The 13453-nt window shown below is 34.5% G+C and overlaps 1 protein-coding gene across 3 annotated transcripts; it reads right to left on the bottom strand.

The window, feature by feature from the left end:
* Positions 1–1567: 1567 nt before the first annotated feature.
* On the bottom strand, positions 1568–6063 carry LOC145626920 (isocitrate dehydrogenase [NAD] regulatory subunit 2, mitochondrial-like). Of its 3 annotated transcripts, none has more exons than XR_014111179.1 (4): positions 5719–6063; positions 3870–3948; positions 3032–3228; positions 1568–2113 (listed from the first exon to the last, which is right to left on the bottom strand). XR_014111179.1 is itself a non-coding variant. In XM_081679369.1 (4 exons), the coding sequence occupies exons 1-4, from the start codon at positions 6049–6051 to the stop codon at positions 2107–2109; spliced, it is 516 nt and encodes a 171-aa protein (XP_081535495.1). In that variant the 5' UTR covers positions 6052–6063; the 3' UTR covers positions 1568–2106. The 3 variants fall into 3 exon arrangements, 1 of the variants encoding a protein (XP_081535495.1); XR_014111180.1 differs by having other exon boundaries at positions 3032–3141; XM_081679369.1 differs by having other exon boundaries at positions 3032–3128.
* Positions 6064–13453: the final 7390 nt, after the last annotated feature.

Below are 13453 nucleotides of genomic sequence, written 5' to 3'. Positions count from 1 at the left end.
CCACAATAATATGAATGAAAGTGAAGGAAGTCAACTAAAATCAACAAAAGTAAACAACTCTTGATGACATTTCCGAAAAATAACACCATATCTAAATTTCAAAATCAAACAAACAAATAACATGTCCAAGAAAACCAACAAACTAAAATCGAAAAAATAACATAATATATAAAAATGTCACTCATAAATATGCTTGCATGCAAAATCAAACTTAGTATATCAAGAATTGAATTAAAACCATAACAAAAGTTTAAAATCAAACAAACAAATAACATGTCCAAGTAAGCCCAAAAACTAAATTTGAAAAAATAACACATTTTTTTTTAAAATTACACCCATAAATTTTGCATCAACCAACTTCATAAAATATTGAATGCTTGAAAATTACCTGAAAATTTTCCAAAAGAAATTATGATCAGAAATGCATCAAACACCTAAAATTTTGCATGCAACAAAAATTTAGATTAGTAAAAATTACACTCGTAAATTTTACACACTCACTAAATATAATCAAATGACATAATATATAAAAGTTTCACTCATAAATATGCTTGCATGCAAAATCAAACTTAGTATATCAAGAATTAAATTAAAACCATAACAAAATCTCAAAATAATACAAACAACTGACATGTCCAAGTAAGCCCACAAATTAAATTTGAAAAAATAACATAATTAAATAAATATACTTGCATGCAAAATCAAACTTAGTATATCAAGAATTAAATTAAAACCATAACAAAATCTCAAAATAATACAAACAACTGACATGTCCAAGTAAGCCCACAAACTAAATTTGAAAAAAATAACATAATAAATAAGTATACTTGCATTCAAAATCAAACTTAGTATATCAAGAATTAAATTAAAACCATAAAAAAATTTCAAAATTTACAAAACAAATAACATGTTTAAGTAAGACCACAAGCTAAATTCGAAAAAATACCATAATTAGAAAATAATACACTCTTTAATTTTGCATTAAATTAAAATCAAATGAAAATTTAATTTCAAAATCAAACAAACAAATAACATGTCCAAGTAAGGCCACAAACTAAATTCGAAAAAATAACATAATTACATAAATATGCTTGCATGCAAAATAAAATTTAGTATGTCAAGAATTTAATTAAAACCATAACAAAATTCCAAAATTTTTAAAAACAAATAACAAGTCCAAGTAACACCACAAACTAAATTCGTAAAAATAACATAATTAGAATAAAATACACCCATTAATTTTGCATTGAATTAAAACCATATCCAAATTTCAATTCCAAAAAAACATATAACATGTCCATGCACTAGTGGAAAAAAGGTTATCCGTAACGGGCAAAAAGGGCCCATCCGTAACGGGTAGCGTCCGTTACGTATGCGGCCGTTACGGATGGCCATTATTATTCGTAACGGGCACCGTCCGTTACGAATAACTATTTATTCGTAACGGGCACTTACAATGTCCGTTACGAATAAGTAGTTATTCGTAACGGGCGTTTCAGGTGCCCGTTACGAATAACTACTTATTCGTAACGGGCAATTACAATGTCCGTTAGGAATAATCTCCGAATAAGACAAAAAATTAGGGGCATTTGTAACTAGCATTTCAGGTGCTAGTTACAAATACCCCTATTCTTCTTTCCATTTACCACCCAAATTATTACATTGTAAAAGACTAATTATTCCTTGACAAACAACAATACTAATAACACCTGCATATTTGCAGTAAAATACCATGTAAATGCTAGACAAATCATGTATTACACACTGTACTACTACTTGGTTTTTATACTCTCCTATATACACTTATGACTTCCTGTTAAAATTCACAGCAAATTCCATCTGGCATCATTAGAAAAGTTGCATCTGCATTCTCTTGTCAGCATTCTCTTCCTCACCTTGTTTTTCATCTGCATCACTTGCAGATAACATATTCCCTACAACTCTATTGACCGGTCTCTCGGACTCATCACCAGTATTGATATTCCCTAAGATCGAACCATGAAGATTATGCATGACAGAGGAAGATGGTGGTCAAACTAACTCACCACTCCCATGAGCAGACTCCATAATAATAATGCATGACCCAGCACAAGCCTTCTGTGTACTTCAAGACCTGAAACCAAAACAATATTAATCTAATAGTCCGAATAAACTGAAACTATAAACAAAACACACTAGTAGAGAAAGACTTCTACATAGCACCACATAAAAATTATCTGGTCACAACCCATGTAAAGAACTAAAGAAGGCATCTTGATAAATATTCTCATCACCTTCACCAGTATATTATCTTTTATAATCCATATAAAACTCTAGTGTATACTCAATTTACAAAAGAGTGTCAATGTTCCAACTTTGGCCATTAGGAACAAAACAAAATTATACACTCTTATCAATTAATCAAAGCCTTACTACCATACATTATACGTGTATATATTAAAAGTAACTGAGCAACAACTTCATGACATCCATAAAGAGCATCAGCCTTCAATCCCACCCACTGACAAAACAAATTTTTATTCAACATTATTTCGATTTCAACCTCCTGATACATAAACTAGGTGCTCATGTGCTTCAACAATGAGCCCACTAGTAATGATCAAGGTCCCAAATATTGCTCAAGTCTAGCTAGTTTACTTGTCGCCGTAAGAAAGGGTACGTCACAGATTCAGCTATTCCTACCAGCATAGAGTCAACAAACTAAATAGATTAAAAAAAAGAGAGATTTACCAATTTTAAGCTTTCAATATAACAATTTTATAAGTATAAAATATATAATTAAAACAAATAACTAAATAAAATCCTTGTTCGTTCTAGCCTATATCTTTTCCCTTGCGTGAGAACCGTGTGAGTGTAAAAATCAATCTTGAATTGCACTTTTTTTGCCAAGATGCCAACATAAAAGTATTTAGAAGCTATCAAAAACATATATAGCTTAGGATGCAGAACTCAGGGATATCTTAAAGCTACTGGAGAAGCATAAATTTGATGAATGAATTACCCAGCAAAATGCAAAAGGATGAGTACTGACCGATTGTGGAAAATTGCATCCCAGAACCAACAATTCATTGCCAAGACACCATAGATATGCCACAATCCAGAATATTCATAATATGTCTTCCGCTTATCTGTCAAAGGCAACTTGTAATAAACAAGAATAAAGAATTATATCCAACCGTGAAATTGTATGGCAAGATTGAGGGCAGAAAGAGATACAGAAACAGGTTCCTAGAGAAACAAATGGAAACCAATTAAAGGTATTAGAACCTAATGCACTTCTTCAAGGTTGTCAATCAAGAAACTAGGCAATAACTTAATATCTATCGGATACTCAACCCCAATAGGATGTCATTAGCTGTCCAATTTGCTCAACCTAACAAGTTTACAGGTGAGTAATGAGCTAATGTCTTATGAATAGTCCCATATCAAAAAGGTTTATTTACTTTAAACGACTAGAGTGTAACTTTGACGTTCCCACAATTTCCAATTGGTTTTAGGATGGAACCACCTTAAACAAACATCTAATAAGTCCAACTATCCACCATCGCGACCACAATACATGATATAATCCACTTAAACATTCCCCTCCACCACCTCACCCCTCATTGACCACTAAAACTTAAGATCTAATAAGTAAGTAATCTAATTATGAAGGTCAAACAACCCATTGCAAAAGACTCAGGGTAGAATAAAATTATAACATTGAATCATCGCACCAATTCTTAAAAAAAAAAGAGAAACAGGACCAAAAGCATATACTTCGGATATGGCGCATACCAATATAAAGTTAAGAGTTCTTATGACACGCAAATTTAATGAACAAAAGGAAACTGAAAAAGAGTGAGGTTGCAAAGGTTAAAGGACAATACCTCCTGGCATGACCCCACTTCCTCCAGCAATACCAGCAGCAACATTAGACACAAGATTACCATATAAGTTTGGCGTAACCTGTCAAATGTAAAACACAACAGACCTCATCAAAAAATGTATTATCATACTGCCACTGTCTATTTTCACAAAAGCATATGAGAATATGACTATATGAGTAATCAAAGTATATTACATGATATTAAAAGATATAGTCATAAGGAAGAGAAGAAATAGGAATTAGGATATATACCATCACATCAAATTGCTCAGGCATTGACACAAGTTGCATGCAGCAGTTGTCCATAATGATCTCATTATACTCAATGGTAGGGTACTGTGCTGCAATCTCCCGGCAAGATTCTAAGAAAAGCCCGTATGCAAATTTCATGATGTTGGCTTTATGCACAACAATCACTTTCTTTCTTTGTTCAAGTAAGCATATTCAAATTCATACTTTGCAACGTGTTCAGAGCAGAAATTTGTTATCACCTAGTACAATAGAATTAGCTTTAATCTTTTAGACAATAAGATAAAGGCAATAACTATACAGAGATTTTAAAAACAGCATTAAACTCAATCTTCTAGAACATAGAGGAAAAAAAAAGCCAACTATCAGCAACACAATGGCTTTGCGTTTCAAACAGAACTTTTAGTAGGATAATGTCAATTGCAAAAGAAATGAGTTCTTATTTTTTTTCCTGACAGCCCTTACAGGGCAATACAAATGACTTCACATTGCAAAGACGAAATAGATCTGCAAACATTTAGAAGCACATACAAAGATAGCAAGAGATAATATAAAAAGAGGCCAACATAAACCAAATTGATATAGAGCTCTAGAAGAATAGTTTGATGTAAACCAAATTGCTTTTTAGCTACCACAATGGTCACATTAACGGCCACATACTGCAGACTTTGATAGGTGAATACATTCATTTAGGTAAAGCTTTTGGCTTTAGCCTTTAGGTCATTAAAAACCAGATTGAAATATCATAATCATTAAATCTAGACATATATACAAGCCCTAGTTAACATCAAGGAAAAATTAAACAATAGTAGCATACTCATTGCATTGTCAGTAATGGGTCTAATAAGAGCCATGTTGTACTCGTAACATAATGAATGGCTCAAGTAATGACACTGTAGAAGTATTAAGGTAAGCTTGAGGGTAGGACAACTCCAATGATGGAACAGAACAAGGAGATTTGCAACGAATACTAGAAGAAAACCACATTAACCGTCCGGCACTCCCATCATTTAACAGTCAACACCTATTAGATTTCAAGTGCTTTCAGTTGGACGGTTTCTTTCAAAAAATACAGTATGAATTGGGGGCAGGGGGGTTTCTATGGTTGATAGTACATACTAGCTAACTTGCACTGACGACACAAGATGGTTATCATTGCACCATGTAGTTGGTTTACCAACAAAACAGAAACTAGTTTTAGAACCTCAAAGCCACGATAGAACATAGAAATGTTATAAAGATAATAATGAAAACAAAAGAAATTCGGTCTAATATCTCTAAATAAAAAGTAATAAAAAGAATATGATCCTTCTTCCTCCTAATAGACATATTAGTATCTATACATCCATAGCATACCTTTAAAAATAGTCAAAAGTCAAACCATAAATCACTGATGGGCATACATATCATTTCCAAGATACCATTAGTCACTACAGAATTGTAAATTATCAATCTGTGTGAAAGTAAAAAGCATTATAATACACTTATCATAAAATTATGCATAAAAGAATATTAATCTGACAAACTAACAATAATTTCACACATTAAATTAAAATAATAACAATAAGAACAGTAATTAAACAAAAATAATCCATTTTTACCTTGAGACTCTCAACAACACCACGAACAACCTCATGCTCTAAACCAGCATATTCTCCTTCAGAATTCTCTCTAATAACAACAATATCAACATTATCATGTCTAGTTTGAATACCTTTGACATTAAAACAATGAACTAATGAAGCGTAAAGTTCAAGCTCCTTTCTCAGATGAACATTCAACGAACTAACCCCACCACCAACAGGTGTCATCAACCCACCTTTGATATAAACCTTATTCTCTCGAATTGATTCAAGAACACCTTCTGGAATTTTCTTTATATCACCATGAACCTCGTACTTGTCGAACACGATTGGCGCGTGCATTGCATCCATAACTTGTTCGAATGTGCCCTAACAAAAAAAGAAATTGATCGAATCGAAACAAAAATAAGAAAAGTTACAGACTTCATAGATAATAATCACTCAAAATGATCATATCAACACAAAAACTCAAGCAAAAAATAGCAGAAAAAATAGCGAAATTCGACTATTAACCCCAATTCGACGAAGAAACTAAATTCACAAAATCGATTGAACATACAAAAACAAAATTGACAACTGACAGTACAATCGAAACACTAATCCAGAAAAAATAGCGTATAAATGAAGATCTTACTTCTTCCCATGGAGGCAAAACTTGAAGAAAATCTGAGCTCCAAAAATCGAAAACCCTAAGAAGGGGAACAAGAAGAAGGGGAAATTAAAAGTTAGGGTTTACTTTGAAATCACACTCCTGATAAATCAAATTCAACAAATAAAAAAAACCCTAATTTCAAATTGAATATGAACAATGGAAAAGAGAGAGGAGATAACAGTTTTGGAGCGGCAAGGTTTGCCGCAGGAAGAGCAGACGAGATTAAGAACATGCTCAGTAGATTTAGAGAAATTGGAGTGAGAAGTGAGCTCCGCATGTTGTTGAGCTTCTTCTACAGATTTCAGAAGAGCTCTGCAATCTCCGCACTGCAACGATACGCCTGACATCCTCGATTCTCAATAGAGAGAGAAAAAATGGAGCTTGAGCTGATAACCGAGCTGCTTAAATGGAGTTGAGGGATCTGAGACGACCGAGCTACTTCAACATTGGAGAGAGAAAGGAGAAATAATATTTTGAGAGAGAGAGTGAGAAAGGGGAAATTAAAAGTTAGGTTTTACTTTGAAACCTATTCGTAACGGGCAAGGCTGGTTGGTTACGACTAGTTGGTTATTCGTAACGGGCAAAATTTGTTGGTTACGACTAGTTGGTTATTCGTAACGGGCAAGACTTGTTGGTTACGACTAGTTGGTTATTCGTAACGGGAAAGACTTTTTGGTTACGGCTAGTTAGTTATTCGTAACGGACATTGAATTTGCCCGTTACAAGTGATGTAATTGTAACGGGAAATCATATGCCCGTTACGAATAGCTTGTTACAAATAAGATTTTTTCCACTAGTGATGTAAGCCCACAAACTTAATTTGAAAAAATAACTTAATAATAATTAGATAAATATGCTTGCATGCAAAATCAAACTTAGTAAATTGATATCAAGAATTGAATTAAAACCATACCAAATTTTCAAAATTAAACAAACAAATAACATGTCCAAGGAAGACCACATACTTAATTCGAAAAAAAAAACATAATTAGAATAAAATACAACCATTAATCTTGCATTAATCAACTTCAAAAAATATTGGATGCTTGAAAATTACCTGAATATTCTCCAAAAAAATTTGTGAATCGGAAATACTTCAATCACTTGATATTTTCCATGCATAAAAAATTTAGAAAATGAAGTTCTTTTATAGCCTTTTTTTTCTCTTTTTTTTAAAGAAAAATAAAAATACCTAACCCACCCAAAAAACACATGCCTTAAAACAAGAACAAAGTTAATTCTTTCACAATCACATAAACCGTAACTATTATGAGTAAAAGTGAAATAAGTCAACAAAAGTTAAATAAGTCAACAAAAGTCAACAAAAATCAACATAAGTAAAGAATTCTTGATGGCATTACCGAAATTACCAACAAAAAAGAAGAAAAATTTGGTCAATGCACTATTCCTTTTGAAGTTACTATTCACTTTCACTAATTTTGCCAAAAAGCCTTAATCTTTCCCAAACCCTTAATCTCCCTCAACTTGTCACTTTTAAAGGGTTGTAGATAAATAGAGGTCATATCACCCCTTTTCCAATCATCAACAAGCTTGATCATCAAATCCTTCTCTCTTTCTCTCTTTTACACCAAAACTCATTTTCTTCTCTCTCCCATATTCTAAGCCTTAAACTTATATTCCTAATTAAACCATTATTCCCTTAAGCACTCGAAGGAGTCTATACTAAACCCGAGGTTCCGTCCTTAAACCAAGGCGTGAAAGGTATAAATAACTGAGGGTTTGGACCAAATCAAATCTATATTTATTTAATTTAATTTTCATTTGCTTTATATTTTTATTGAAGTTACTAACAGTTTATTCATGATGTAGCAATTTAAAGGAACACGCGGAATGTGAGTAATTAATTAATTTAATTACTCTTATTTTACTTTAATATTGCTAGCATCATGATTAGGTTATTTTATATTTGATTTGACTAATGATATTATGGTTAAATTGCTTCCAATATTAATGTTTATTTTATTATATTTATTGATCACAACATTGCATGTTAAAGGGAATATGTAATTGAAAATCACGCCTAATAAGATAATTTGGACAACCGATTTAGGTTCCTTTTTAATCTTGTTGTTTAATCAAGTGATCACAATATTTTAGAATAATATGTTGCATTAATTTTAAACCAATTTAGCTTAATAATAGTTTGGAGCAAATTAAATTTTTTGTTTGCATGCCTTTGAGATTGCAGGAATCACTTTTCACAATAAGAATCGAGTAGAGGCCAATACGGACGAATGTGACTCCATGACTCACTTCGTACCATCATCCTCGATCCTCCTTTTGTGGTTCCGAACCATATGGAGTTAGTATCTCATGGATTATGAATGGGGTGTAACCTTCACGGGTCAATAATTGTTGCCTTCGTTGTCCCTTTATCGTGGTTGCCTTTTATGATCCGTGAACAGTTTACAAGTTCCTTAAAAACTTGTTGGCGGCTCCTTACTTTCCTTGTCCCTAATCGTATTATGTCAATTCCCACTTCTTATGAGTGCCAAGCATATTCACACATGTTTAACGTAGGCGCACTTCAAACGACGCCTACAATTTGGCGACTCCATTGGGGAGGATTCTTGGTTATTTATCGATTTGAGTGATCGATATTTAATTAAGATGAGTGGATGAGACTTGAAAGTTTCTTGAATTGTATTCCTGAGATTTAATTGGCATTGTCACTTATGCATATGCAATTGTAGGTCACCAATTTTGCCACAATAGTACGTGTTCTACGTATGTGGCTAGCCCGGGGGATTTAAGCTCTATCAACCCGAAAACGTTCATGATAATAAGGGTTCATCCGAGTTTTTAAATCCACCCAAACCATGGAGTCGAGTTCGATTTCATCACGAACTCGCGGAGCCGCCCGTTGGCATACACCCTCAAGGGAGGCTGCCTTGCTAACGCGTCTAAACTCTTAACCATGGTACCCTTTGACACCCAAAAGCTTGACCATAGTGGAACATAGATCTTGACTTTAGGTTGCAAACTTCATTGAATCATGCTTGACGATGTGCTTATATGTGCATTTTTTATTGAATTTTTTTAATTAATTTTTTTCTCTTATCAAACCCTTTTTATTTTTTTAGAGTCGAGTCATAGATTTTTTTTTTTTAAAAAAAAATTTGAGTCACCCCGGTTTTTTTATTCTTGTATCCTGCACAAGAGTCAACTTGTATTGGTCATAGCCGGAGTTCTAGAAAAAGTTACGTGTTGTGTAACTTATGGATCTGTAGCCCCGAGTTTTATCTTTCATTTGGCGTTGGTTTTTTCCCAATCAGAGTCACAGATCTAAATTTATAACCGATATACTACAACATGTCCAGTTTAGGCGTCTTTTTAGCGTCAACTTTTTTTTGTCTTTTCGTGTCAAGCTAGTCTTAGCCAAGTCCTTTAATCCATGTCAACTCGTATAACATAGGATTACAGATTTTTATTTTTATTTAATTTTTTTTTTTTATATCCATGAGTCCTAACTCTTCTAGAATTCTAGTCCTTTTCCTAGTTTCTTGTGATTTTTTGTGCTAACCTTAACATGTGTTCTTTGTCTTTGATTTTGGTTGATCTTATTTATGACTAACGATTGCCAATGGACCGTTTTCACCTAGTAAATAGCATAAACATTAAATATGGACAAAATTAATCAAGTTAGTTTGTCTTTTAGTCTTCCGTGCTATTTGGTCATTGGGTCCTTTGTTTTTCACAACGTCCTTATGTCTAGCTATGCGATCATACCATGAGTCTTAATAAAATCACCTAATCACACATGTTGAGTCATTGCACACACTTTGTCTTCGAGTAATGCACTATATTGTTTATGATCGTATACTAGGACCATGCATGCATTGCTTTCCGTCGTAATAGGAATGAGTGGAGTATTTCCCATCAGTTTTCAAAATTGTTTCATACACTCTTCCTTTCCAATTCGAGTATTGAGTGAATGCATTAAGTGAGTTCATCCTTACACAGTACTTGAGTCTAAAATTACTAGGCAATAGTTGGAAGAATAAGGGGAACGCCACTCCTTCCTTCTTTCCTTCCAATCAAAGCATCAACAACAAGAAACATTTTTCCTCACCAAGCGGCAAGAAGTAATGAACACAAGGCGCACAACAGATCCTTTGTGCAAGATTTCATGATTTTTTTTCCTTTATCATTCATCTCCATTCCCCCATACATTCATGTCTAGCATAGGTTTTCCATTTCGAATTCTTATATGTTTCATGTGTTTCGTTCACCTTTATTCCATTAATAAAATGAGAAATTTCCTTTACATCTTGATCATAGCATTTTTCATTCACTCATTCTAAAAAAAAATCAATTACCGAACTAAACACAAGGTACACCAATGATTTCAGGCACCTTTGCAACCCTGTCATTCCTTGTTAATCCCCAATCACATTCCATTCCTTCATCAACCACTTTGAGCCTCGTCTAACGTTTGGCCTTCATTTCTTCAACCCACATTCACTTAACCCTGGGATTGGAAGATGTGTAATTGTATAACATTCAAAAAGCAAGTAAAAAATAAATAAAAGCAGCAAAGCAACAATAAAACAATGTCTAAAGGCAAGTGTTCCAATGTCTTTGATATGAACACGTCTCAAATTGCGTCTCTCATCGAGTGCTTGGTACCGTGCCTGAGAAACATGAATGCTAAGTGAGTGATGGACCGCATGATCTGAGATTTCCTACATTGATTCAAAAGAATAAAAAAAAAATAAATTCAAAACAAAAAAAATATATGAAAAATAAAACTTGCAAAGTCTAATACACAATTGCATATCTCGGGGGCTTCTCTCGGGTCTTGAGCCTTTTACCCCTTTCTTCCTTAAACCTTCAGCTTAACCACATTATAACCCTTGAAAGACTCCTTTGAGGTGTGCACACACTTGTGTAAAGTTCGATTAGAGCTACGTTCGGCCTGATTCCTAACGGATACGTAGGCAACCTCACATCGAGGTGCGGCCATATTCATATTCATATCCATGCATGATCGGGTCAAAGAATATCCAATGCTTACCCTTACCCATTTAGAGCTAGACTTGGATGCTTAAACCCACATCATTTAGCCTACCTAGCCTAAAGAGTCATCATCTTTGACTCTTCTCACATCTCTTTCCATTGCCATAACCCTTGCAACCAGCCTTAGTATCACATTCACACACTTCACTCACACATCCATATCCATATCAATCATCTTTCCCTTTAAGAGCCCTTTATCATGAAATCTTGTTTCAACAATGTGCATGTTTCATCATATTTAAAGACAACATTCATTAGAAGAAACATTGTATACTTGCTTAGCTTCCTGACCTGAGCAATATTCATTGTTTCATGCATCGCATAATGTGCTGAGAAACATTTATATATCAATGATTTTTAATCATACAAATCATATCGTGCTTAGTTCCTTGACCTAAGCAACGTTCATTATGCAATAATCACTTCATCTGTATACGTGCTTAGCTTCCAGACCTAAGTGGCGTTCAAGATTGTTTCTTTACACCATATATGATGCTTAGCTCCATGACCTAAGTTCATTCATCGTGTCACGTGATGTAATTGTCCTTAGCCTCCTGGCCTAAGGACAAGCATCATGCATACATTACTTTCAAGAAAAGCAATTCAATCCATGCGATTTATTATGTCTTGCTCAACGAGGAAGTTCAAAACTTCTTTCCTTTTTTCGCGTCTTTTCTTCTGGGGAAGTTTAAAAATACTTTATCAAAATTTTCTCATCGAGGGATGTTCAAAAATAAAAGTTCAGTTTTCACATCTTTCTTTTTCGGGAGAAAGTCGGTATCCTCCACTCATAAAAAAAATTGACAGAAAATTTTTGCTTTTGCATCTTCATTTGCTTGTGTCTGCACACACACATATACACACACACACACACTCACAAGTCATACACATGACATGTCACATCAAGTCAAACTTGGTCAAGTCAGTGGTCAAGTCAATCACAATATATACGAGTCCATTGGTAAATTTATTTTTGCAAGTCTCATCTACAGCCCAGGTTCGGGGACAAGCGAACCAACTACAACCCACGTCCGGGGACAAACGGACCATCTACAACCCACTTTCGGGGACAAGCGGACCATCTACAGCCCACGTCCGGGGACAAGCGGACCATCTACAGCCCACGTCCGGGGACAAGCGGACCATCTACAGCCACGTTCGAGGACAAGCGAACCATTTACAGCCCACGTTCGGGGACAAGCGAAACAACTACAGCCCATGTCCGGGGACAATCGGACCATCTACAGCCCACGTTCGGGGACAATCGAACCACTATCATTTCATGACGCAAGGTTCTCGATACAGAGAGACTTGTAATCTCATCATCTATCGACTTTCCTCAAGCATGGAAAGTATTATTCGGTGCATTTCTTCAAGCATAGAAAACCGCCAAATTCCTTTGTCGGCTTTCCTCAAGCATGGAACGCATTATCGGTGGATTTCTTCAAGCATAGAAAAACGCCAAAATCATATGTCGACTTTCCTCAAGCATGGAAAGTGTCATCCGGTAGGTTTCTTCAGGCTTAGAAAGCTACCAAACTCATATGTCGGCTTTCCTCAAGCATGGAAAGCATTTCAACAAACATCATCTGGTGGATTCCTTCAAGCATAGGAAAATACCAAACTCATTTGTCACTGATACACTGGTGTCAGATAAGCGTTCTATCCATTTACTCTTTTATCTGTGGAATTAACATTTTTTGTAGGTATCGGCGTATACAGAGTGATTTAGGATCGCAGAACGTCATAAATCATTCTCCGTCCCTATCGACTACTTTGACTATCGTTTTTGAAACTGACGTTTCTAAAAACTCGGTCAAAGTGGGGGCTTCTGTAGACACCAACAAATGTCTCCCCAAAACCAAACCTGATGATGAACAACCTTTCACCACCATTATTAGTCGCGTTGAGTAGTTAATCTTGGAGTGCTTAAATCCATATTTCCATTTCATAAACCAACCCAAATTCTATCCCATTTCCCCAAACCATAACTTATTTTCCTCTTTTCGTGCCTTTAAACCCAAAATAATTCATTTCGTGTCCTTTTTATAAAAACATTTA

The sequence above is a fragment of the Chenopodium album genome, chromosome 4, assembly GCF_948465745.1.
Source record: "Chenopodium album chromosome 4, dcCheAlbu1.1, whole genome shotgun sequence".
In the NCBI taxonomy this organism is placed as follows: Eukaryota; Viridiplantae; Streptophyta; class Magnoliopsida; order Caryophyllales; family Amaranthaceae; genus Chenopodium; species Chenopodium album.
Note: the sequence above shows the minus strand (reverse complement) of the source record. Positions and strands in the feature narration are given on the sequence as shown.

What these genes read in the sequence shown, in the direction of transcription:
- LOC145626920 (XM_081679369.1), bottom strand. Translation starts at nt 6,051, where the DNA reads ATGGATGCAATGCACGCGCCAATCGTGTTCGACAAGTACGAGGTTCAT. An exon ending in GTGTTGTTGAGAGTCTCAAG is followed by an intron (nt 3,949 to 5,718) that starts GTAAAAATGGAT and finishes TACATTTGACAG; the next exon opens with GTTACGCCAAACTTATATGG. An exon ending in AAGTGGGGTCATGCCAGGAG is followed by an intron (nt 3,129 to 3,869) that starts GTATTGTCCTTT and finishes TGCCTTTGACAG; the next exon opens with ATAAGCGGAAGACATATTAT.